Source organism: Macrobrachium rosenbergii, chromosome 55, assembly GCF_040412425.1.
Source record: "Macrobrachium rosenbergii isolate ZJJX-2024 chromosome 55, ASM4041242v1, whole genome shotgun sequence".
NCBI lineage: Eukaryota > Metazoa > Arthropoda > Malacostraca > Decapoda > Palaemonidae > Macrobrachium > Macrobrachium rosenbergii.
The window spans coordinates 86,241,894-86,266,373 of NC_089795.1; the positions used below are offsets into that span (position 1 = coordinate 86,241,894).

The following is a 24,480-nucleotide window of genomic DNA, read 5'->3' on the forward strand; positions in this document are numbered from 1 at the left end:
CTCAATGCACTAATTCCCGCCCCCCTCGCAAAAAAAAAACTTGGTTTGTTCCCTAGCCTGTGAAACATATAATATAATATGTGGTTGGGTGTGGCACACCTGTTTGCTGCTTTATTAACTCAGTACAGCTCTTATATGGCTTCAAAATTCCCCAAAATGCGCACAAATTTCTATACATTTCTTTGGGGGGCTTACGGCGCCTCTTCTACCCCGCCCCTGATAGGGCTCGTTTCGCTCGCTACCCCGCCCATACCATAAGTTCTAAACCTTTTGCCCCCCTCCCCCATAATAAACACAACAGAAAAATCTGAAATGACGCCACTGCTTACCAGTGCAAGTTTGAAAAACAAAAACAATATCGTCATTTTGCATATTCATGATGTATAACACTCGTATATGCATAACTTGGTAATTTTCCTGTTGATGCTGTATTCATAATAAACACGCAGTTCATGACAGTGAATCGATTTGACTTGATGAATTCATGAACGGTGTCGATAAGGCGGGGAAGTCATCCAAGTATCGGAGGAGATATGATTATCGAACTCGTATACGAAACGTATTCTGTCTGAAGGGTTACTCGAGGAGAAGAGCCCACTATTTCACCTGTGGGTCCAGTTTAAAATTATAAGAATTTTTAGTTATCTTCTTTTAGTGTAGATACTTGCTCAGAGTAACTGGTCAACTGAAATCCACCTTCACCTTCGAAAATCATTTTAAAATGGCGATGGAAATTCAGGTTTTAATTTTTAATGGATTTTTGTTTATTGACAATGTCAGTCCTTTACCCCAGTAGGTAACCATGCTATTATAGTCTGTGTAAGATGTTTGGGCAAAATAACGCCCGTTGTGACTTTTTTATATAAATAAGTCGACGCCAAGCTATGGAGCAACATTCAGTTGACAATCTCAACAGTTTCTTCACAGATGCAGTTCTTTAAGGAACGCACAGTCAACTTGAGAACAAATAGAATGTGTGAATGCTTAGTCTTATTGGAGACACATATCGCATGTCGATTGATATTGATGATTGATCTTGATCTAAAATAGTATGAACACTCTCGGACCAAAAAAACGTAGACCAGGGTAAATATTACAAAAACTCGCAGCTTCAAAATAAAGATTATATACATACAGTATATATATATATATATATATATATATATATATATATATATATATATATATATATATTATATATATATATATATATATATATATATATATATATATATGTTTTCAAATTGAGGTGCTTCTTATATTTTACAAATGTCTTTCAGTGTTTTCTCGTTAGTATCGTAGCTCCTGCAGAATAGGAGAATCTGTAGTTCGTTTTAAAATTTGCCTTCTTTTATGATCTTTACTTCAGGCGGTATTTTATTGTATAGTCTTTATGATCTTTACTTCAGGCGGTATTTTGTTGTATAGTCTCGGTGCACGTTGTACAAATGCTCTCTCGCCCGACTTACAATTTATTCTAGGTTCAAATAACCTATATGCTTCACTTGCATGTCTGATTACAATATTATTTCAGGTCTAAAGAAGCTTAAGCAGTTTCTCATTTATCTTGGTTCATCATATATTAGCGCTTTAAAGGCTGTAAATAGTAGGCCTATTTTATATTCTCTTCTAGCTTTTACTGGGAGCCAATGTAGCTCAATTTATAGTGCTGGGGTTATTCTAACACGGGAGCGTAGTCCTTTTTATTAATCTAGCTGCTCTATTTTGTACGCCTTGCAATGTTCTTAGTAGTAGTTAGGGAGACCGTAGTATATAACGTTGCAGTAGTCAAGCCTCGAAAGTATTTAGTTGTCAGAGTATCTTCGTTTAGGCATTTTCTAATAAATGCAATGTTTCTAATATGATAGTTACAGGTTTTGTAATATGCAATATATGGTTCTTCATCGACAATTTATTATCAATAAATACTCCTAAGTTCTTCACTGCTGCTACAATACTTATTGTTGACGAACCAATAGTTATTCATTTGAAATGTTCATATTTTCGTAGTGCACTGTCAGATCCAAATAGCATACACTCAGTTTTGTCTTAAGTTTCAATTTCTTTCGCCGACATCCCTTTTTCTATATCTTTCATTATTGCATCAGTTTTATTAATGGAGTCGTCTACTGTTTCTACAGGAAAATAGAACTGAGTATCCGCAGCATACTGTTTCTACTTAACCTTGTGCTCATTTAGAATTCTAGATAGTTCAGTTTTGTAAATGCCAAATAGCAGTGGGCCCAGAACGCTGCCTTGGGGCACTCCTTTTGTTAGACCATTCTTTTCTGATTTCACATTTGATATAACCAATGTAGCCTTCCTATTTTCTAAGTAGCTTCTGTACCATTTGTGTAGGCCTACATCATCTTCGATGCCTTCTCTGTAAGTAGTATATTGTTAACTTGAATGTAAACAGCTTTCCTGCAGGTATTTATTTGACTTAAGATACGTATGCTAATAATCGTATGCCTGAAATGAATGGCCAAAATCGAACTTGACTTGAAATGCTTGCAAACTGTTTTGGTAGGCTGCCATTCATTTCATGTATACCGGTTATTAGCATACGTAAGTAAAATAAAAATCTTCAGGAAAGTTGTTTACCTAAAAGTTAACATTGCGCTTTTACAGTTCCACACCTGTGAAGAAACCTGAGAGATTGTTAACCTATAATACCGTGTTGCGCCATGGCTCGGCGTCTCTCTTCTTCTTCAAACCCGTGTTGAAAGGCGTGCTGTGCTAGAGTGTTGCTTGTCTTTATGGGGAAAAAATATATTTTTTTATCTCGCATGTTATTGAGAACCCTTTGTCACTGTGGACACATTTCGTGAGCTACAAGACTTTGAGATATATATATCTATATTTTTTTCTGTCATTCTTACCAAAAACATTATCATAATTTATTTACGGGTTTTTTCTCTGTAATATTATTTGTGTGTATGTATAGGTTAACTAAACCATTTAAAAAAAAAATTCTGCATACGATCTGGAGAAAAAATCTGCATACGATCCGGAGTAAAAAAATTCTGCATACGATCCGGAGTAAAAACAAATTCTGCATACGATCCGGAGAAAAAAACTGCATACGATCCGGAGTAAAAAAATCCTGCATACGATCCGGAGTAAAAAAATTCTGCCTACGATCCGAGTTACAAGCGATTGTAAATATAATCAGGATCAAGCTTTCCGTGCAGTTAAAACTTGATTTGTTTCAAGTCATGTTGAATTTAATCTTGAGGGAAATCTGATATGTAGAGACTTTATGTGATATGCGCATCAGTTCGACGTCTAAATGATTTGCGAGAGAAAATCGTGCACTTTTATGAAATGCGATGCGAGTCTAAATCGTGCACTTTTATGAAATGCGATGTTAGACTCACAACAAATTATTGGGGAGTGAGCTTCTATAAAAAAATAAAGCCAACACATCTGTGAGTGAGTTAGCCCAGCCAGAAGTTGTGTTGAACACCTGTTTTTTTCTTTTCTTATTGTTTTTAGAAGTGCACGGAAATGGCCGAGACTTGACACTACATTTTTTTCACACACGCACTGTGAAGGCAGAGGGTACTACTGTAAACATCCACTCTCCCTCGTAGTTTTGACAAGTTGACGAAGCGTAAAAAAATAAAAAAACAAATTTATAGCCTACACCAGAAAGGTTCTTTTCACAATTTTCAATGTCAAAGTCTTTTATCCTATATTAAAAAAAAATACAATGAGATGCCTAAAAAAAAGGGGACCCATGCAAAACTCTCCGTAGGTGTGGCAAGGCCAGCAGCCATCAGTGAACCTCCGCCCGGTGCATGTATGCATTACTTACGGTTCTTTACAGCGTTCCTTCGGCCCCTAGCTGCAACCCCTGTCATTCCTTTTACTGTACCTCTGTTCATATTCTCTTTCTTCCATCTTACTTTCCGCCCTGTCCTAACAGAGCTGCTTAGTAGTGCTATTTCGAGGTTTTTCTCCTTTTACACCTTTCAAACCTTTTTCTTTCAGTTCCTTTGAGATTAGAACTTTGTCAATCTCCCAGGCTTTTAAAAGAAATGTATTTGTTAACTTTTATTTATGTCACTCATAAATCTCTCAATAGTTTCAATTGGACCTGTATGTTGGACAAACCATTTTCCTCAACTCTCTGAGGGGGAGGGTGTGCAGTATGTAATATATAATCTAATCCATATTCCTCGACTTCCTGGCACTGCAACCTGGGGTAACAGCAGCTATGCCTTACTGGTTTGGCAAGTTGCATCTTTTTGACCAGCTGAGAAAGTACAACCACAAACATAGTACTTTATAACAAGGCCCTATTCCAATTCATGATCCCTTGTTCAAAGAATTTTATCATTACTGAACTTGTACATCAAGTAACCAATTGGTTCTTAGCCACGTAAAATAAGTCTAATCCTTCGGGCCAGCCCTAGAAGAGCTGTTAATCAGCTCAGTGGTCTGGTAAAACTAAGGTATACTTAACTTGTACATCAAGTACAAATGGTTCCAGAGGCCCTGGTTCTAATTACCCTTGGGGGTGGGGTAGGGTTGGGGGAGCATATAGTCTCCCCAACCAAGCAGCTCTTCAATCTAATGTAAAGCAATGACTCTTTGATGAAATAAACATGACTTTTTACATGAAGATATTATTTTCAACAATATTCAATGAACTTACAAGACTTTCCCTCCTCCCAGCCTGCCTCTGTGTTCCTTGCAACTGGTTCAGACAACACAAAGATAGAATCTACCTGCCAGAAGTGCTGTGGAACCTGTATGCATACTCAGACAGGTGGGACTAGGAAGATTCTCCCTCTTCTGTAGAGTGTCTGGAGGACTGAAGTTGGACAGTATGACTTTTGTGTTGATATAAACTAATTTTCTTTTCAAAAATATATATTTTTGGCTTGCCTTCCTCTTTCCTAGCTTGTCCTATTTCATCTTTAAACAATACGGAGTTCTATAACTTCCATTTCTTTACAAAAGTTTGGACAACATTGTATTTTGAGCTGAGCACTTCAACATGAAAATTATACAGACAGTATACATGTATTATCGAAGTAACAAGCTAAGTTTCAAGTATTTTCAGGAATCAAATACATAAGTAGCAGATCTCTTTATACTGGTAATTTTTTTTTTTATCTGGGTATAGTTTTCCTTTGTCCACTTCCGACTTGTCTTTACTTAAGCAAAAGGTAATCAGTCTGATAAAATATGAAAAATAAAAATCGACACTTACATATTTCACCGGTTCACTTATCCGTACACCTAATGGCCTGATTTGGAAACTGGTTTATCTATGATTCTTGCGCTTTGTAGCAACTCTGGAAGAACGACTATTCCCCCATCAGATTATCCTACCTTTGGCATGTGATGATAACGATGCAGCAGCCAGCATCATTACATTTCATTTATTTCCGAATTTTATGCCATTGCTTGGCTATGCTTCTGTCAGCTGTAATGTATCGATCAGATCTGGCTATGCTTCTGTCAGCTGTAATGTATCGATCAGATCTGGCTATGCTTCTGTCAGCTGTAATGTATCGATCAGATCTGGCTATGCTTCTGTCAGCTGTAATGTATCGATCAGATCAAGTATAAGTATTTCTTGCGCTTTCTGGCTGGCTGTGGTGTTGGTTTGATAACTTGTTCTGCAAGGGCTATTGTATTTTTTGTTCCTGCTTCTTCTGCTCTGTTGTTGTTCTCCATGGTCAGTTGCATTTCTTGGTTTTGCTTCATTTTTTCTACTACAGGCATGACATCTTGTTGTTCTCCATGGTCAGTTGTATTTTTTATTCCGGCTTCTACTTTGCTGTTGTTCTCAATGGATGGATGGATGCATTCATGATATCTACGGCAGAAGTCCAGCCACCATTCAGCGGTCAGTTGCTGTCTTTGTTTTTTCCTCTTGATTTTCACTACAGGTATGATATCTTGTTTTCCTGGCGCAGTTGTATTTTTGGTTCTTGCTTCTTCTACTTTCTTGTTCTCCACGGTTAGTAGTGTTTTCTGTTTTTGCTCTGCACTTTCAACTACAGGTACAACTTGTTGTTCTCCGTGGTCAGTTGCGTTTTTGCACTTTGCTTTGTTCAATTTCTTGTTGCTCTTCACATTTACCTGTATATTTTCTTCTTTCTTCTTTCTTTGTGCTTCTTGTTTGATAGTTTTTTGTTGTTTTGTTGTTATATTTTTTCCTTCTGCTCCTTCACTTTGTAAATCTAGCATGATAACTTCTAGATGTTCTCCATGGTCAGTTCTATCTTTTATTCTTGCTTCTTGTTCTTTATATTTCTGACATGATCTGTTCCCTGTAATGTGTGGTCCCTTGCAAAGGAAGCATGTTGATGTCTCTGAATTACAGTCTCTTAGCCAGTGTCCTTTCCACATTTTGGGCATACAAGTTCTCCTCTACATTGGCCAAGCTTATGTCCAAATTTCTGGCATTTAGTGCATCGTATAACATGGTATCTGTCATATACTTTGCAAAACTTTTCATCGCCAAACTTATCGAGAATATACAGCTTGTCACCACGTGCTGCTACATTCCTTCTTATTTTTGGTGAGCACTTTATGATGTAACCTGGCCTTCCCTTGGCGTCAGCTTGCACAGTTGCAACCTTTTTGAAGTCATCTTCATCTTTTATCAGATACCTTAGCCATGGGTTCTTGTTTTTTATATTTTCTATGACATCCTCTTCTTTCACATCTTCTGGGACTCTACTTATCATGATTTTGGGGATCAATTTTCTATTCTCACAAGCTGCAGTGTTACTTTCTACAACTGGTAACGCTTCACTTTCTTCAAACTTTTGGAAGCAACACTCATAATCGTCAGACTCTGTTTCTTCGAACTTTCTGAGGTAGTATTCATAATCTTCAGAATCTGTACAGTCTGAGAGGAAGTATTCATCGTCATGAATATCTGTATACACGTGGTGTCTTGGGATATCACGAACCACTGGCAGTCTGTTTCTCTTCGGTCTAGTAGCATTTACTGCTGGGGCAGTCGATTTTTTTCGTCTTAATTTGTCTGCACGGTTTGTTTCCTTTGGTTTTGTAATATTCTTTCCCCTTCTTTTACTAATGGGTACTGTGCGAACCACTGGCAGAATGTTTTTCTTTTGTTTAGTAGCTTTTACTTCTGGGTCAGTTGAATTTACATCCAAGGTATTTTTCTTTTTCGATTTTAATTTGTCTGCATAGTTTGTTTCCTTTGATTCTGGAATCCTCTTTCCAATTTGTTTATTCATTGGGATTTCACCAACTGCTGGCAGAATGTTTTCGTTTTGTTTGGTAACTTTTACTGCTGGTTCTGCTGATTTTGCAACTAAGGCATTCTTTCTTGTTGACTTAAATTTGGCTGTATAATGTGTTTCCTTTGATTTTGGAAGCGTCGTTCTCATTCGTTCACTCGGGGGTTTCACTCTTTTATTACGCCAAATAAACCTCGACATTTTGTCAGTGGTGTATAGATGTCCTCGTAATCACATGTCCTGCATCTCTTCTGGAGTGTATCCACTGCTTCCTGTGAATAGCAAAATATTACCCTCAAAAGTTTCTCCTCATTTTTATGTTTCAATATGCAGACACTTCCCTACTCACAAACATTCAACAGATACAGAAAAATGGGAATGCAAATTAGAATTGTGTTCACAGCACTCACCTTGCCACCTGTAAGTTCAGATTTTATTTTGTGTGCCTGTTCTGTACATACAGTACTGCATGTACAGTGTATTGTGTTTTAGGATGAAAAAACATACAGTACTGTACTGTATAGATTTTATGTACTTAAATGGGCATGAAGAGTACAGTAACCAACTTACAAAAAGTCCAATATACAAATGGCCTTCCGGAACATAACTCGTTTGTGAGTAGGGCGGTGTCTGCACTTCAGTTCTAATAAAGACACTCATCAGACAGTAATAGCCAAGTTGTCACTTGAATGCTTTGTGACACTAGAATTGAAACCATAACTCTTGAATTATGTTGGCAGCAACACCCCACTTTTCCCCTAACAAAAACAACAGAGCCTGACCATTTTTTAAGTCAAGTATTCCTGAACATTTAGTTAAACTGTAAAAAAAAACCCATACTTAAAATTTTTTAATTAAAACATTTGCACTTACATTTGCACTCAGAGCAGTTCTTTTTTCACATTTAGGACAGAGGACAAACTTGTGGCAGAAATCCTTGAGCAGTTGGTGCAGCTTCTTTGTCCTATGAAGCCCATGGACGATGACTCTACCATTCTTTTTGTAAATTATTGTTCCAAGTTTGTATGAAAAATATTTCATTATATCTGAAACAGAAAACCAAATGGTGTGAATGATGAATCATGAAATTTAGGCTATAATACAAAGCAAATGGGGTACTTCCAGCCATTCAGCTCTGAAGGGCAAAAGGAGGCACTTGAGTGATTGGACAGCAAGATAATAGAGATCTGGAAAATAAATGAGATGACGTACAAGTAACTAAAGGTGAAACTGGGAGGAAAACCCACTTAAGAGGTAACAGTCTGAGAGGTTGAATTGCAAGATGGGAAAAAAACGGAGGCAGTACTGGAGGTCTAAGTATAAAAGGCTAAAATTAGAGTGAATTTAGAGGCTGAAAGGGATGTGCCGAAGAAACTTTGGTGCATTTTTTACTTGTTTAGTAGTGCCTACACTGCATCACATGGGTACACTGACACCAATATTCCCTTCAGGGAACATGATGTGAACCGTGTTGTGTTCCACAATCAATCAGTCAGTCCCTGTGGTCCATAGGGGACACACTGAACCTATATTAATACTCTCCACAAATGGCTATCCCATGTTCTCTGCCTTAGGTCATCTCAACAATCCTCTCCTGCATCTATCGTCATTGTTTTCTGCCATGCTCTTATAGGCCTACCCCACCCATGCTTTTACCCTCAGAAGGGTTCAGTAATATTGCCATGATTATGTACTGTAACTCAAAATTTCTAGACAAAACTAATCTGTAGATTATCCTTTTATTCTCGTTAAAAGTAATCGTGAAGATATTTCTCCTTCCAAACAGTACAGTATTCTTATTTTGTTTACCCTTTGGTAGTAACACTTTATTCTTAAATGAATACTATTTTCTGTTTTAAGGAAAAGCCTCACAGTTGCCTTATACACCTATACAGAAGCCAGGTGTATAGGTGCATATCTTGCACACACTCACTCTCCATAATGTTAATGTCCTTCAATTCTAACGCTTCTGCCACTACTGTATATTTATATATTACTTCTTAGACATCCTATTCCCCTTTCCTTCTAAGACTTCCAAACTCTATAACCAGTATCCCAATGTATTCTACAGTTCAACCCCTTGTTTTACATCAATGTGAATATTGTTACTACATTCTGTATTAATTTCTCTCACTTTTAACCACCGCAGGTTTGGATTCTGATCTTTGTTGTCTGCAATTCACTGACTTGCAAACATCAGAATGTTGATGCAGATATTATCTGAAACTAACATTCTGTGAACTAAACTAACCCAAACTTAGCTATGATGTGGCCTGTCTCCCTTTCCTAGCCATTCCTCTCACTGTAGTACAGTATTCTAAGCATCAGTGACCACAGCTGTTGTGATGCTGATTTGTTGAACTAAATCAATCAATAAAACTCATTTCGATAACATACACATTTGACTTCATTGTAGTCAACAATAATTCACTTCCATTTTCCCATGTTTCAGTTTTGCCTTTTTTTTTTTTTTTTTTTTTTTAATGATCCCCCAAACAAATCGCTCCCTTTAAACCATTTTTTGCTTAAACTTCTTTCATCACTCACATCTTTTCAGCGATTATTTTCTAAACATTTCATTAATTATAGTCTAATTTTCCTTACCTACCCCACTCTTTTATTTTTTCCTTACATCAGGCTTCCTTCTACACTGGAAACTCACTTCAAACAATCTTCATTTCTCTTGCTAATCCTCTCCCATCCCACCAACTCAACACCAGCTTCTTAACTTCCTCGTCCTTACACACCTGTCTCCACTGACACCTAAGCCATAAACCTTTCCTCCTCCATAGAGCCTGTTTTCTGTTCTCATTTTTTCCCTACAACCTAATAAATCTCACAAACTTCAGCCATGTCAACACCTCATCTATCAGTTTAACCATCCATCTTCTCTATACTGGTAAAAGTTTTTATGTAATTACATTCCTGCTTTAACTTTCTTCTGCGCCTCGTAATCATGCAGACGGAATAACCTGATTAAGTAATCCATTTTTTTTCTCATTCATCAGCAATGTACTTGACATCTTGAAAATCGATAGCAGTCTGCATATGACTTGAGAATGTGTTTTGCGTATTCCAAACTGATTACAGTCTTACATGATTCAATGCTGACAATAGCTTTACAACAAACAAAGCCAAAGGCAGTTGAAAATACCTTACCATAGAATTACCACAGCCGAGATAGGAGTTGTAACCAGCTCCCTGGATTTACAAACCAAAAATGCAGAGAATAAGATTGTGCAAATAAATATCAAGAAAGGGCAAATAAATATTAAGAATTAGTAAAATTTTAGTTGTCATTCAAATAAACATGAAAATGGTGATATTGCTATACTGTATTGCTGTTTGGCTAAATGAGTTAACTTGCAAACATTGCAACTTGAAAACTTACATATCAGAGGGTGGCCTAATGCCCTAGAAACAGCATCCAAGTTTAAAATGCGAGTCTGCAGTCTCGACTTTGCCATCACCTCGGTAAGTATGTGTGGAACCTTTACCCTGGACTTCTTTCCATAGTCCTCGAGTGCAGTCATCACCTCTTGCATACTTGCCCAAGGAGCAATTTGCCCATCAACCTTTCAATTGAGAAAAGCAAGATATTTTACTACTTTCACTCTGATACTGTAAGAGAAAAGAACAAAAGGTTATGCAACCCAATGCCCTTTTTTAAACTCAGGTTTGAGAAACAAAAAAAAAAAAAGAGGGAAGAAGAATACAGCTCAACCAGGGAAAAATGGTAAAACCTGCCTTTTTACAAAACAACTATTATAAGTAAGGGACAAAAGAATGGGTATGAGAATTCCAAAGAATGTTATTTGAGGGAGGAAAAACTACTGTACTGAATCGTGTAACCAAAATGCTATTCTATGATGATTACTGATATTATTGCATTCTTAATTCTCCATCATTAGGGCTATGATTTGTGACAATGAATCTGGATGAAAACAAATCAAAGAATATTTTGCAGGATGCCAATGGATTAAATCTTGAAATGTCACTAATGGTTTATGAATATTCTTATCCACTGGCAGGCACTATTTCAGATTCTAATAGTGTATAAGGAATAACATAGAATTAGTATTTAAATTAAATAATGTACAAATTAAAAGTGATTCTTGGGTAATGAGTTTGATGCAATAACAATAAAACAAAAGAACCATTTGATGATTTGTTAAAACTTTTATCTGACTGCCTTGATACTGTAGCAGGCAGCTGTATAGACCATTCTCTAAGAATACCTTTGCAAAACTGATTAAAACTTGTGTAAAAGATTGTAAATTTGAATTCAATTGGAAAAATTACTTTCAAATTGTACACTGGTTTAGATACACTGATGACATATTTTGTAGCTGGCTGTGTAACAATTATCAAATGAAAATGGACTATATAGAGATATCTCTTGAAAATACCAAGATATATACAAGATATGCACAGGATTACAGACACAATCTTCTATTCTATAATATATAATACCAAGATATATACAAGATATGCACAGGATTACAGACACAATCTTCTATTCTATAATATATAATTAAGTATTGTTTTACAAACAAGTGAGATACAGTATACAGCATATACTTGTGTATGTATACTCCTACTCTGTATATGTGAATTATATATTAAATTTAAAAAGGTATACATATTTTATCTTGTACACTCCTTATTAAAAGTATACAGTAATAAGAATATTTGCTATGATCATAGATATAAACTTTTGGGTGTTCTCACACAGGTTTTGTCTTTATAGGCTATACTGTATTTTGGGTGAAAGCAAGCTCCCAATAATCATATCTGTGGTCAGTTTAATGGTTTTTAACGTTAATTGTGGGTTACTTTTTTTCAAAGTATACAATTAACTGATTAGTTATCTTAATGGGGTTATCCAGTTCAATGGTGATTTCACTTTTTAAATACTGCCTGTTTTATTTTTATTGCTCCAGAACTTACACCTTAATAGTTTTTGCATCATGCTACTACTGTATTCCTGCACAAGACACAAGTCCCCTGATGTACTGTGCAGTCTAATATCTCTCTCTCATATTTTACTGACAAGTGTAATGTAAACCAATACAACTCAAGTAACTTAAACACTGATGTAGTAGTCACTTGTCAAGTATTGTATTCCTCTGTTTATGACATCATGGACATATGAATTTGTGTACTTTGCTTGATGTGCTTTTCTAAAATGAGCACACCCAACAAGACCAAACTGGATTTTCATCTGTACACAGGTGTATACTAAAGGTTCTTCTTCTTTTGAATGACTTTGTCTCAACTTGCTTATCTGTCAGGATATGAGTGGCAGTAATCATATTCTTGGGAGGTCCTTTTCTTGAGGCAGAGAGACAAAACCTGTTTTCAATGCATAAACATTAGTTAATAACTAACTTGTCTAGCCAAAGGAAGGTACAGTACTGGCAATTGTTCATATTATGAGCAATGGTATTTTGTTTTGCACATTAAATTTCACTTCATCTGAATATGATTAAAAGCACTGAATTATAGCTGTGGTTACATACCTCTTGGCATGAGGTAATTCCTATACATCAGACCAGCCTAGTAATTTGCTGGGATGTGTTCTGCCCTAATTTGATTGGTGGTCATATTCAGGCACCAACTGTACCTGGAACAGTCTACGCCTTTCAAGGTTTAGCCTATTTTGACAGTCATTTTTATGTACCTTATTTTGGACTAGTATTTGATTAGTCTATAACCATTGCCTAAATGGATAGTTAGGCAATTGAGATCAGGTGCCTTATCCTGGCTTTGCAATTTACCTATTGTTGAAGACTGTAACCATAATTTAAGACTGACATATAAGGTTAACAGTAAACACTTTGGGGAGTTTGGCAAACTGGAAACTCAATGGGACGTTGTGTTTAGTACTAGCCCCTCAGGAATCAAAGATATCATTTATTAATATACAGAAATAGGTGTATATAATACTATGATCCCCGAGGGGCTAGTACTAAACACAGCATCCCATTGAGCCTCCACCATGTTTAGTACTAGCACCTCGGAGGTGACACATAGGTGGATACATACTGGGTTAATACCCATCTGATCTGAGCACTGGTGTACAGTATTTTAATCTGACAAAGGGGAACCTCAAACCTGAGCTTAAAAACTTTGGCCAATCTGCAGACGGGACTTGGTAAAAGTTTCATAGGCTAGGTATATTGTGATTTGTCAAGTTTAACACTATAAAAATGGTACTTTAGTGTTTATATTTTACCAATATTTTATGGTACTTGTCATGGTGACTATGTTGGGAAAACTTGTGCATTTAAAGCCTAGTGCATGTGCCACACTGTATCCACTGTGCAATTTCTTATAATTTTATGATGCAACAGCACCTCGGAGTTGATGCGTAGGTCGATACATATCAAGTTAACACTGGTTAGATGTAGGTATTAGCAGTATTATGTAAAGTTATTATTATATAAAGTTAGGGTTATACTATAATACAGTACTTTAGTTCAATACCAAATGGTTGAATGATGGTCATTTTGGTGCATTTGCATAAGGAATATAGGTAGGTCTGGCTCAAGGTTTACATATTTCTTAAATAAAGGGGGGTGCTAGGCACTTCTAATACATGCACTATTTTGGGGTGTACATGGGAACTTTTACATATTTATTTCATAATAATTACCCATGTCTGCCACCTGTGTAAGAAATGTTGAAAAGCACCTTCGACTGATATATTTTAAATTCTAGATCCATAAAGTACCCTTTATTTGTTTGGAAGTAATGTTATCCCACACATGAATGTCTCATCACCACAAAATAAACCTTGGCTGGAAGAACTGATTATCAGGATTGGTAAGAGATATGATAAGTGCCCCAGGGTAGGTTGAAATGAATTTCTCTTTTTCACTTCATGACTCCTGCTCCCCTAGGTCAGGTTAGGATAGGGGGCTAGGTTTAAGCACCCTAGGTTAAGATAGGATGCATTCCTGTGTTTTTTACTCGGTGACTCTTTATGGTGTTTTACGTTGGTTTAGTTTGATGAGGATGCATCCCTGTAACTATTCTCACCATACTTTCATGCTTTAAATTTTCTCTGGGGCGATTGTTACTGTTGATAAGCATGACCTATGTATTTTTCAGACTGACCATGTTCTGACATATGCATTTCCTACCATCTGATTTAGTGCACTGTACTAATTTTTGGGTTTCCCCTACAGAAAAACCCCAGTTATCAATACAGCAGCCCCCTTTAGTTGTCAGTTATCAGGGGGAAAGGTTTGTACCAACAGTATTGGTTAGACAAGAATTTAACACAAGGCAACCAGTTTGAAAAACGTATGGTTCGTGTACGTCTCAAAAATTATAGTACTGTAACAAAGTCACACCCAAATGGCATATTGTTATCTTTCGTTAGGTCCTGAATGGAATTCGTCTGGTATCTAATGTTATGAAGTGTGCCTAGACTAGCTAATGGGAATAAGGGACACAGTTAATTTTGATAATCTCTAATCTTACAAAGCGGACATTTGCGAATAGTTAATATCTTTAGATGTCGTCATCTATGTGTACTCTGTCGAACCTATAAACTTTAAATAGGGCAATTCTTTGCATACGTATTATCACCCTCTGTTATGAGAAATAAAAAATGCCATCGCCTTTCTGCTAGTACATTATGTACATTAACCAAATTACCATAAAGTTGGAAAATGCACGGATATCCACGTTCATTGTACTGGGAGTTATTTGCTTTCGTTTATTCAATCATAGCGGTTCCGAGAGGCGTCCATGTTTGTTTGTTTACAAGTGTCAGCCGATTCCTGTCTTCACGTCGTTCAAGGCCAACCAAAACTGTCATGAATCACTGATACAACTGACTGTCATGGTATGAGGCCCACTTGAAAACACCCAGGAGTAATGAGTAATAATGCGAAGAAGATTAAGAAATATAATAAATAACGAGAAGATGAAATTCATCACACAACACGAACCGTCTGCCACTGAATTTCCAGCTGCATTTTCGCCCTTCCCAAGAGGAGCGTCGTCGATATCTTTCCTTTAGCTCACAAAGGCTTCTTTTCGCTTTTCCTCTCATATACTCTTTGTAGCGGAGGTGACCGTAGAAACTGTAAGGTGGCACTGACAGCAGCTTGAAAACTCTGGGACCTACACTCAAGCGCTCAAGCGAACACGACTCCTGTCGCTTTCTTGTTGCTGTGCAGTAGGGTACACCTCAGTGACCTTGCGTACCTGTCACGTACCGAACAGTGTTCCCAAATCTTCAGGAAGATATGCTAGAATTGTTGTGAAATTATGCTAAATAGACCAAAAAGATGCTAGATTTATCATTGAATTATGCTAGAATTGTGCCAGGTTTTAGACTAATGATCAGCTAAACATTAAAAGGCTAGTGATTAATTAAAACAATAATGAATGTTATTTGGCATTTTAATAATAATCAGTTTATACTGTCGAGTAGAACTGTGTTGCAAGCTAGATGTTTCACACACATTCCTCAAAATGAAAAAAAAAAAATATAATTCTTCTTAAATTCAGGTTCCAGCCTACATACTTTATTATTTCTTAAAATTAAAATAAAATTAGTGTTTTTTTTGGGGGGGATACAGACTGTAACATTTCTCAAAATAAAATGAAATTATTGTAAAGTCCCCGCAACAGTTAAAATAAATAGCTAGCCTACTTACTGATGCCACTGTGGATATATATCCTTTGTACGCACTGCTGGGAAGAAAGGGCGTTGGGTCGGGTATGATACATGAAACATACGTACCGGGGTCTAAGCGATGTCAGGCAGGGCAGCCGATCGAGGCCACAGGTCTACCCCAAAGCCAAATCAAAAAGTCCTTCAAAAGAAGGCATCGTGCTTACCCCATACAAAAGTGGGAATAAAAGCACGTTAAAAGAAGAAGAAGAAGTACGCACTGCTTTAAGCATCACGTTCGTTGGTTCAAGCTTACCACACCCAGTTTTCTTTATTCCCGCCCCACTTATTATCTCATTGGCCAGGCTGCTGTTTTGCAGCCTTTCTTTTCTCTCTCTTTAAGTTTACCATTGAAAATATTCTCTCGCAGCCAGCATTTGACACGAATGGTTGACAGTGCTTTAGCAAGTTTGGAGACTAGTGGGTATTTCCCTGTTTGACATATTTTTGACCAAAAAGTTTCAATGTCAGTGGCAGTATTCTGTGAGAGAATATTCTGCGGACTGTCACTCGATGGGCCGGAGTTCAGTTCCCCCGGCCGGCTGATGAAGAATTAGAGGAATTCATTTCTGGTGATAGAAATTTATTTCTCGCTATAATGTGGTTCGGATTCCACAATAAGCTGTAGGTCCCGTTGCTAAGTAACCAATTGGTTCTTAGCCACGTGAAATAAATCTAATCCTTCGGGCCAGCCCTAGGAGAGCTGTTAATCAGCTCAGTGGTCTGGTAAAACTAAGGTATACTTATCATCACTTAGATGCTATCATAAGTGTCTCGTATGGCTAATATTCATTGATTGAATGCATTTAAATGTTTTTTCATATTCTGATTAAGCTGGAAAGTTGGAAATTATGAAATCTGAGTTTGTCGGGAAGATTATGCTAGAATTATGCCAAACATTGCAGAATTATGCTAAAAAATAAATTATGGTGGAAAAGATGCTATACACTTAATTTGAGGCAAAATTATGCTAGATTTGCGAACACTGGTACCGAACGTGACTTACCAGTGCAAGTTTGAAATAAAGTATCGTCTTTTTGCATATTCATGATATATAATACTCGCATATGCATAACTTAGTAATTTTCCTGTTGATGCTGCATTCATAATAAAAACGCAGTTCATGACAGTGAATTGATTTGACTTGATGAACTCACGGAGAGTGTCGATAAGATGGAGAAGACATCCGAGTATCGAAGGAGACATGATTATCTAACTGGTAGGATATGAAACGCATTCTGTCTGAAGGGTTACTCGAGGAGAAGAGCCCACTATTTCACCCGGGAGTCAAGTTTAGAATTATAAAAATTTTCAGTCTAGATACTATGCGCGGAATAACTAGTCAACTGACATCCACCTTCACCTTCGAAAATCATTTTTAAATGGCGATGGAGATTCTGGTTGTAATTTTTAATGGATTTTAGTTTACTGACAATGTCTGTCCTTTACCCTAGTAGATGTAACCATGCTATTATAGTCTGTGAAAGATGTCTGGGCAAAATAACGCCCGTTGTGACGACGCCAAGCAATGGAACAACATTCGATTGGCAATCTCAGTAGCGTCTTCGCAGATGCAGTACTTAAAGGAACTCACAGTCAACTTGAGAATAAACTGAACGTGTGAATACTATCGCATGTCGATTGATATATATATATATATATATATATATATATATATATATATATATATATATATATATATGTATAACTGAATCACGAAAATATGGAACGTGATGAATATATAAATAAAGATAAAATCCACGAAGGATACGGAAACACTGGAGTGCTGCGAGGCCTTTCGACGCCAGTCCTTTACTTAGCTAAGTAAAGGACTAGCGTCGAAAGGCCCCGCAGCACAGTCCAGTGTTTCCGTTTTTATCTTATATATTTTATATATATATATATATATATATATATATATATATATATATATATATATGTATGTGTGTGTGTGTGTGTGTGTGTGTGTGTGTGTGTGTGTGTGTGTGTGTGTGTGTGTGTGTAAGAAGATTAAGACGTCGAGTCACGGCGCAACAGGGTGGTTCTTCACAGACGTTGTATATTGTCAACTTGAATGTAAACGACTTTCCCGCAGGTATTTATTTGACTTAGATACGTATGCTAATAATCGTGTACGTGAAATGAATGGCCACATCGAACTTGAAGTGTTTGCAAATTGTTTGGCCAGTCTGCTATTCATTTCACGTATACGAATATTAACATACCTATAAGTCAAATAAAAACCTTCGGGAAAGTTGTTTACCATCAAGATGGGATTGCGCTTCTTACAGATCTACACCTGTGAAGAAACCACTGAGATTGTTAACCTGATACAGTGTTGCGCCATGGCTCGGCGTCTTCTTCTTCTTCTTCTTCTTCTTAACCGTGTTGAAAGGCGTGTATTATGCGAGAGTATTGCTTATCTCTATGGGGAAGAAGAGGGTATTTTTGTTTGTTATCTTTTATCTCCTATGCTATCGAGAACCCTTTGTAAGATTAGCGATAAGCAAGGTCAACTGTCGACGCAACTCATGAGCTATAAGTCTTTGAAAAAAAAAAAGTAATTTCATTCTTACCAATAACATCATCTTAATTTACCTACGGGTTTTTGTCTGCCATCTTGTTTGTGGGTATGTATGGGGTAAGGTAACTAAACAATCATTAGAAAAACTTTTGTGCATACGATCTGGGGTTACAAGTGATATAGTGGGTAGTCAAACTGATTGACTCAAAATGGTGGTGGACATGGTTGGGATTAAGCTGTGGCCACCAATTAAGCTAATTCTTTTTCTGTGCATATATATATATATATATATATATATATATATATATATATATATATATATATATATATATTAATTTTTTTTTAAGAAATCATTGTTTTCATCGTGAACTGGCTTAACCGAATCTTTGGTCATCCCTTTATTGTACCTATTTGGGAAAAGTAATTTAATTTCCTGAAAAATGGCCGCTTTTTACTAACATACAATGACCTAGACGCACACGGCAAACGTAGTTCATGCGAGCCAGCTTACTTAACGTCTCATTTTTAATGGGGCTGAATTACCATACTGGATTTAATCTGCTGGAAATTTTGATTTGTAGAGACTTTATATGCACTGCTCATCAGTTGAAAATCTACACGAATTGAAACAAGAATATTCACTTTATAAATTACGGTACGTTAAACTAACAACATATTATTGCAAGCGTGAGCTTCCCTAAAAAAAGAGAGAGAGAGAGAAAAAAGCCAGCACACCTAGTGAGTCAGCACAGACAGGTTGTGTTGAACACCTGGTTTTTCTTCTTGTTTTTACAAGTGTGCTGAAATTGCTTTGAGTAGGAAGCCACTGTAAACACCCATTCTCCCTGGAAGTTTTGACACACAAAACGTAAAAAATTAAAGAAATAAATAAAAACTTCATCTTTATAGCCTACAACGGAAAGGTTCTTGTCACTAGTTTGAATGTCAAAGTCTTTTGTCTGATATTTTCAAAACTGCAATGAGATGCTTAGGAAAGGTGGGGTAGGGGGAGCGGGGCATGAAAAACCTTCCTACGAGTACGGGAGTTAGCGACTTAGCGTGAGTTAGCGCCGTTAGTGCACCCCACACTCGGGCCTATGTAGGCGTTACTTAAGGTTCTTTGCAGCGTCCCTTCGGCCCCTAACTGCAGGCCCTTTCATTCCTTTCACTATACCTCCGTTCATAGTTTATTTCTTCCATCTCACTTTCTACCTTCTCCTAACAATGGCTTCATTAGCTTTATTATGCAACTGCGAGGTTTTCCTGCTGTTACACCTTTCAAACCTTTTTACTTTCAGTGTCCTTTTCAGCACTGAATGACTTCATAGACCCCAGCGCTTGGCCTTCGGCCCAAATTTTGTATTCCATTCCATTCCCATGAAAACGTGCTCTTGCCTTTCAGTCATTACAATAAAAGGTTTTCAGACAAAAGATATTAGCTACTTTCGGCATTCGTTTATAGTAATATTTGGAAACGCTATTCAACCCTGGAAAAGAAGTTGACAGACTTGATACTTCGTATGAATTGTGTTTAAATCTTGTGTAATTTGGATGTCGTCTGTTTACAAAGATTGCAATCAGTAATATAATCGTTACCACATGGACCATCATCCTGCAAATCAGGTTTCCATCCGTCTGACCAGCACAGTTGGTAACGTGTTGGTCTCGTAATCTCGGGGAACAGTGTTCGCTCTCCGCCAGGGGGCGGACAGTGAGACTGTCTACCAAGTGATTACTGCCATGAGTGATGTCATGGTCGGGGGTTGGGGTTACCCAGCTGACGTCCGACCGAGAGGCAATAGCCCGTGGGAGGAATGAAACCACCAAACTTTTAACTTTAACTTTAGATATGAATATTCATATGAAAAAAACTAAGGCAATAGCAAATAAAGATACAATATATATATATATATATATATATATATATATATATATATATATATATATATATATATATATATATATATGTGTGTGTGTGTGTATACCAATGCACAAGGGACGGGAATGCCCGAATACAGACATCAAATGGGAATGCAGACAGGAATACTCTTGAATAGTCATTTGATTACATGTTTATTGCCAATGTTTCATAATCCATGATTACATCATCAGGGGTTCTAGAATTAAAAAAAAACAAAAAGCATTGACAATAAAAATTACAGAAAACATGTACTCAAGTGACTATTCAAAAGTATTCCTGTCCGCCTTCCTGTTTGATATGTATATATATATATATATATATATATATATATATATATATATATATATATATATATATATATATATATATATATATATATATATATATATATATATATATATATATATATATATATCAGCATTAAGCCAATAGGGTAGCATTAGAAAAGAACAAGGACAATAATCACTACTGTACCATTAACCACTTCACATACCTCTTTATAAGGTTGACTTTTATTTTGCACAACTCTCTTTTCTTGAACATTGAGGCCTCATACTTCCATTATCCACACCCTGCCATCTATCCTGCCCTTTGTAGGCCTTCCTCTCCTCCTCCTGAATACTTCTGAACTGCATACTTTTTTCCTCAAAATATCCTCCATTCTCTCTGCAAGACCAAACCATCACCAAACACCAGTCCATCCTCGCCCTAACTAACACTTTCACCATTCATTCGTGTCTCCACGCTTCTAGTCCTTTCAGTTCTTCTTATGCCATGTATACTTCACATGCAAGCCAGCTCTACAGCTTTTATTTTTTATTACATTTCCATTCAACATTCACATTTTATTTCTCTAGAGGAGAGTTTGCTCAAAAATCATTGCATACATTCAAACCTTGGCTTCCATTGACACTCCAAGTCTCCACTCGGTATTTTGCACTTTCTTCTTCACCTACTCTGTGACCCACCTCTCCTCTCATCCTAACGTCATTCAAAGTATTTATCCTTAAATTCATTTGCTCTGATCTTTCTCCTCATAAAAACATTCTCTGATTCTTTCAGTACTCTGAAGTTTTTCTTAACCATCTCCTCGTAAAATAATTCTCTGATTCTTTCACTACTCTCTGAAGATTCTCTTGACTATCCCTAATCAGTACTCTTTCATATGCAAACATAAGCCATTCCAAGTTTCATTCAAGACCCTGCTCATTCTACAACTCTGCACGTGCATCTTCTGCCCTTGCTCTGACTTCTCACTTCACTGTATCCATATGGTAAAGATACTTTGGTAACAAGCCACGGATACATAACACAACCCTATCCCAGCTCCATCATACACCAAAACAGCCACTCTCTCTTTTACGAACTGTAATTCATGCGCCATTTCCATTATAATTGTGTTTTTCGCTCTAAGCAGCTTACCCTTAATATTAACACGCTTCACATTACCCTTCTCTGGGTCCATGTATGCAACTTTTCCCTGGACTTTCAAACTTCCCACATAACAGTTTCATAATAAACACGATGCACACACCTTCTTACCTGTCTAAAACCCCACAGTTCTTCCCCTTATCAGTTTCTCTGTCATCTGTTTAAGCCCTTTGATTAAATAATACATTGCACCTTTCTTGGTATGCTAATAAGGCTTTGACCCCATAGTTCTCACTCTCCTTTATTATCTTGACCCCTTATATAATGTCAGAATTATTCCTCACATACACACAAACACACACACACACACACACACACACACACACACACACACACACACACACACACACATATATATATATATATATATATATATATATATATATATATATATATATATATATATATATATATATATTAAGTCGTGTTACCCCATACAAAAATGGGAATAAAAGTTAAAAGAAAAGAAAGAAAGAAAGAAAGATATATATATATATATATATATATATATATATATATATATATATATATATATATATATATATATATATATATATACACACATATACATATATATGTTTATATGCGTGTATACATGCCTGCATAATGTCTAGACTAGGAGGCTAAATTGTCTCTCTCTTCTGTGCCTTTGGACACAAGATAAAAATATACATTTAGTGGCACAACACATTACTGCATGCAATTAGTCATACATCTACAGAGGACAACATTTGTCAAGGGCTAAGGGTGATGTTTAAAAAAAATACATAACAAAATAGCCTGAGGTCAACTCACCCTTGAAGAGAATGTTTTTGGAGATCGCTGCCACTAATGTTCGTGGTTTGGTCGCACCAAAGCATACAATACCCAGGGTCATCATTTTCTTGACATCTCGGTCGAACGGACTCTGAAAAACAAAATATGTTTTGTAAATTATCCGTTTTTTTTTTTTTTTAGTGCTGACGAAACTTTTCAACTTAAATATGTATATATTCAGACGTGGTTAAAGCAGTGAATTCGGTTTTAAGTACAATGGCATGGAGGAAGGTAGGTCAATTGTATTTTTTTTTGTCAGTGGCGAGGCCTACGGTATTGTTTAGCCTAGTCATTTTTTTTTTTTTTTAGCAAGGTAGGTCTACAGGCCAAAATCTGTTGTAGGTTATTTAGATTACAGTCGGCTGAAAGATAGGCCTAAAACCAAAACAGAATAATTGGTAAAACTACAGAACAGCTCCGTATGGACTATTACCTTGGAAATTGATTTTTTAATGTCGGTCAGTTAGGCCATTATTACCTCGTAGCCTATCTCTATCCAACATGGTTGGTGACCCCTTGGGAACGTGGGGTTTTGGGTTGGGGAAATTGTTGGGAGAAAGACCGGACAGTCTTGTTTTGTTATGGAATTGTTCCGTGCATGCACAAGTCATTAGGGAGCCATATGTTCAAGAAGGGGTAGATCTAAGCCGGCTGTCCGCGGTGAGCTAGGCTATGGCAGTTGACGTTTTTCTAAAGAACTTTACCTGCTGAACAAGAATTTAAAGTAATAATTTGTCGCTCGGCTGTAATTAAGCTGTAAATTTTCTTAGAACTGGTGTGGTAAAACCTTTCCGAGAATAGCTAACAGTAAGGGAGACCCGTTGGGAATTTGGGTTTTTTGGTTGGGTAATTAACTTGGGAAAAGGTTTCAGTGCCTTATTGTTGTATTTCCCGTTATATATGTCATTTGGAACACGAAAAACAAGCGTAAAAAGAAGGGCGAATAAATGGATAGTGGGAGCCGTTCCAAAGGCACTTTTCATTCATTACTAGTACTGCTGATTCTAAGCCTTAACACGCATACGCTAGATTTTGGTTCACCAATCACTAGTTGCCAGTTGTCTGCGCTTAGCGAGAACTGCGAGAGACTGGCAATTGACGTTTTGCTATGTTACTTTACTTGAAGAAGAATTTAAAGTAATTACCTCTTGCCAGAACATACGAGCTTGCTGTAATCTTTAAAAATGCAGAGAAGGCGCGCAGCGCTGTTCTGCTATGGCAACCTATAGAGGCCACCCAAGTTGAAAGCAGAAATGGTAATGTTTTGTTTCCCGTTTACGAAAGCTTCGAATAGTGTGCAGTGGAGCTAACTATGGCAATTGATGTTTTGCTATGTTACTTTACTTGCTTTACAAGAGTTTAAGGTAATATTTTGCCGGTCGGCTGCTGCTAAACTGTAATTTAACCTTGAGCTGTGTGCAACCCACTGGCGGTTCTCTCTGCCCACTGGTACAGACGTGCAGTTTTCAAGGGTCAATTACATTTTAGTTACAGCTGACTGACAAAATATATTATTTTAAATTCCTGTTCAGCAGGTAAAATGACATAGGAAAACGTCAATTGCCATTGGCTAGCTCACTGCGGACAGTCAGCTTAGAATTACCATTTCCAAGGTAATACCCCATGTGGAGTTGTACCATAGTTCTACTGAATAATCTACAGTCAACGGCCATCAATAACTTGTGAAGTCTAGATTGGAATAATTGATCAGAATTTGTCAGGCAAGGTTTGTTGACCAAGGCAATTCCCTACTCTACTATGCTATTTCTATTAGTTAGGATAATGGCTTGTAGAAATTAAGTGATTGGTTAGTTTTGAAGGCAGTATTTAATTGAACTGAACATCTACCTCTGTG

At 36.9% G+C, this 24,480-nt stretch overlaps 2 protein-coding genes across 9 annotated transcripts in view; one reads left to right on the forward strand and one right to left on the reverse strand.

Annotated features, from left to right (window-relative positions):
- Positions 1–24,480, forward strand: part of LOC136835585 (uncharacterized) — a 123,323-nt gene that overhangs the window by 88,334 nt on the left and 10,509 nt on the right. The window contains exon 1 of one of the 6 annotated variants that reach the window (XR_010852204.1): positions 22,670–22,856. The exons of 4 other annotated variants lie outside the window; for them this stretch is intronic. The gene's annotated coding sequence lies outside the window, so the exon portion shown is untranslated. Of the gene's footprint in view, positions 1–22,669; positions 22,857–24,480 lie in introns of those variants that run through there. One more of the 6 variants, XR_010852205.1, reaches the window with a different exon arrangement.
- On the reverse strand, positions 4,864–15,953 carry LOC136835582 (eukaryotic translation initiation factor 5-like). Of its 3 annotated transcripts, none has more exons than XM_067099272.1 (5): positions 15,203–15,953; positions 10,630–10,813; positions 10,398–10,439; positions 8,112–8,284; positions 4,864–7,510 (listed from the first exon to the last, which is right to left on the reverse strand). In XM_067099272.1, exon 5 carries the CDS (start codon positions 7,437–7,439, stop codon positions 6,351–6,353), a length of 1,089 nt encoding a protein of 362 aa, XP_066955373.1. In that variant the 5' UTR covers positions 7,440–7,510; positions 8,112–8,284; positions 10,398–10,439; positions 10,630–10,813; positions 15,203–15,953; the 3' UTR covers positions 4,864–6,350. The 3 variants fall into 3 exon arrangements, with proteins under 3 accessions (XP_066955373.1, XP_066955375.1, XP_066955374.1); XM_067099274.1 differs by lacking the exon at positions 10,398–10,439 and having other exon boundaries at positions 15,203–15,461; positions 15,917–15,947; XM_067099273.1 differs by lacking the exons at positions 10,398–10,439; positions 10,630–10,813.

What these genes read in the sequence shown, in the direction of transcription:
- LOC136835582 (XM_067099273.1), bottom strand. Translation starts at nt 7,439, where the DNA reads ATGTCGAGGTTTATTTGGCGTAATAAAAGAGTGAAACCCCCGAGTGAA.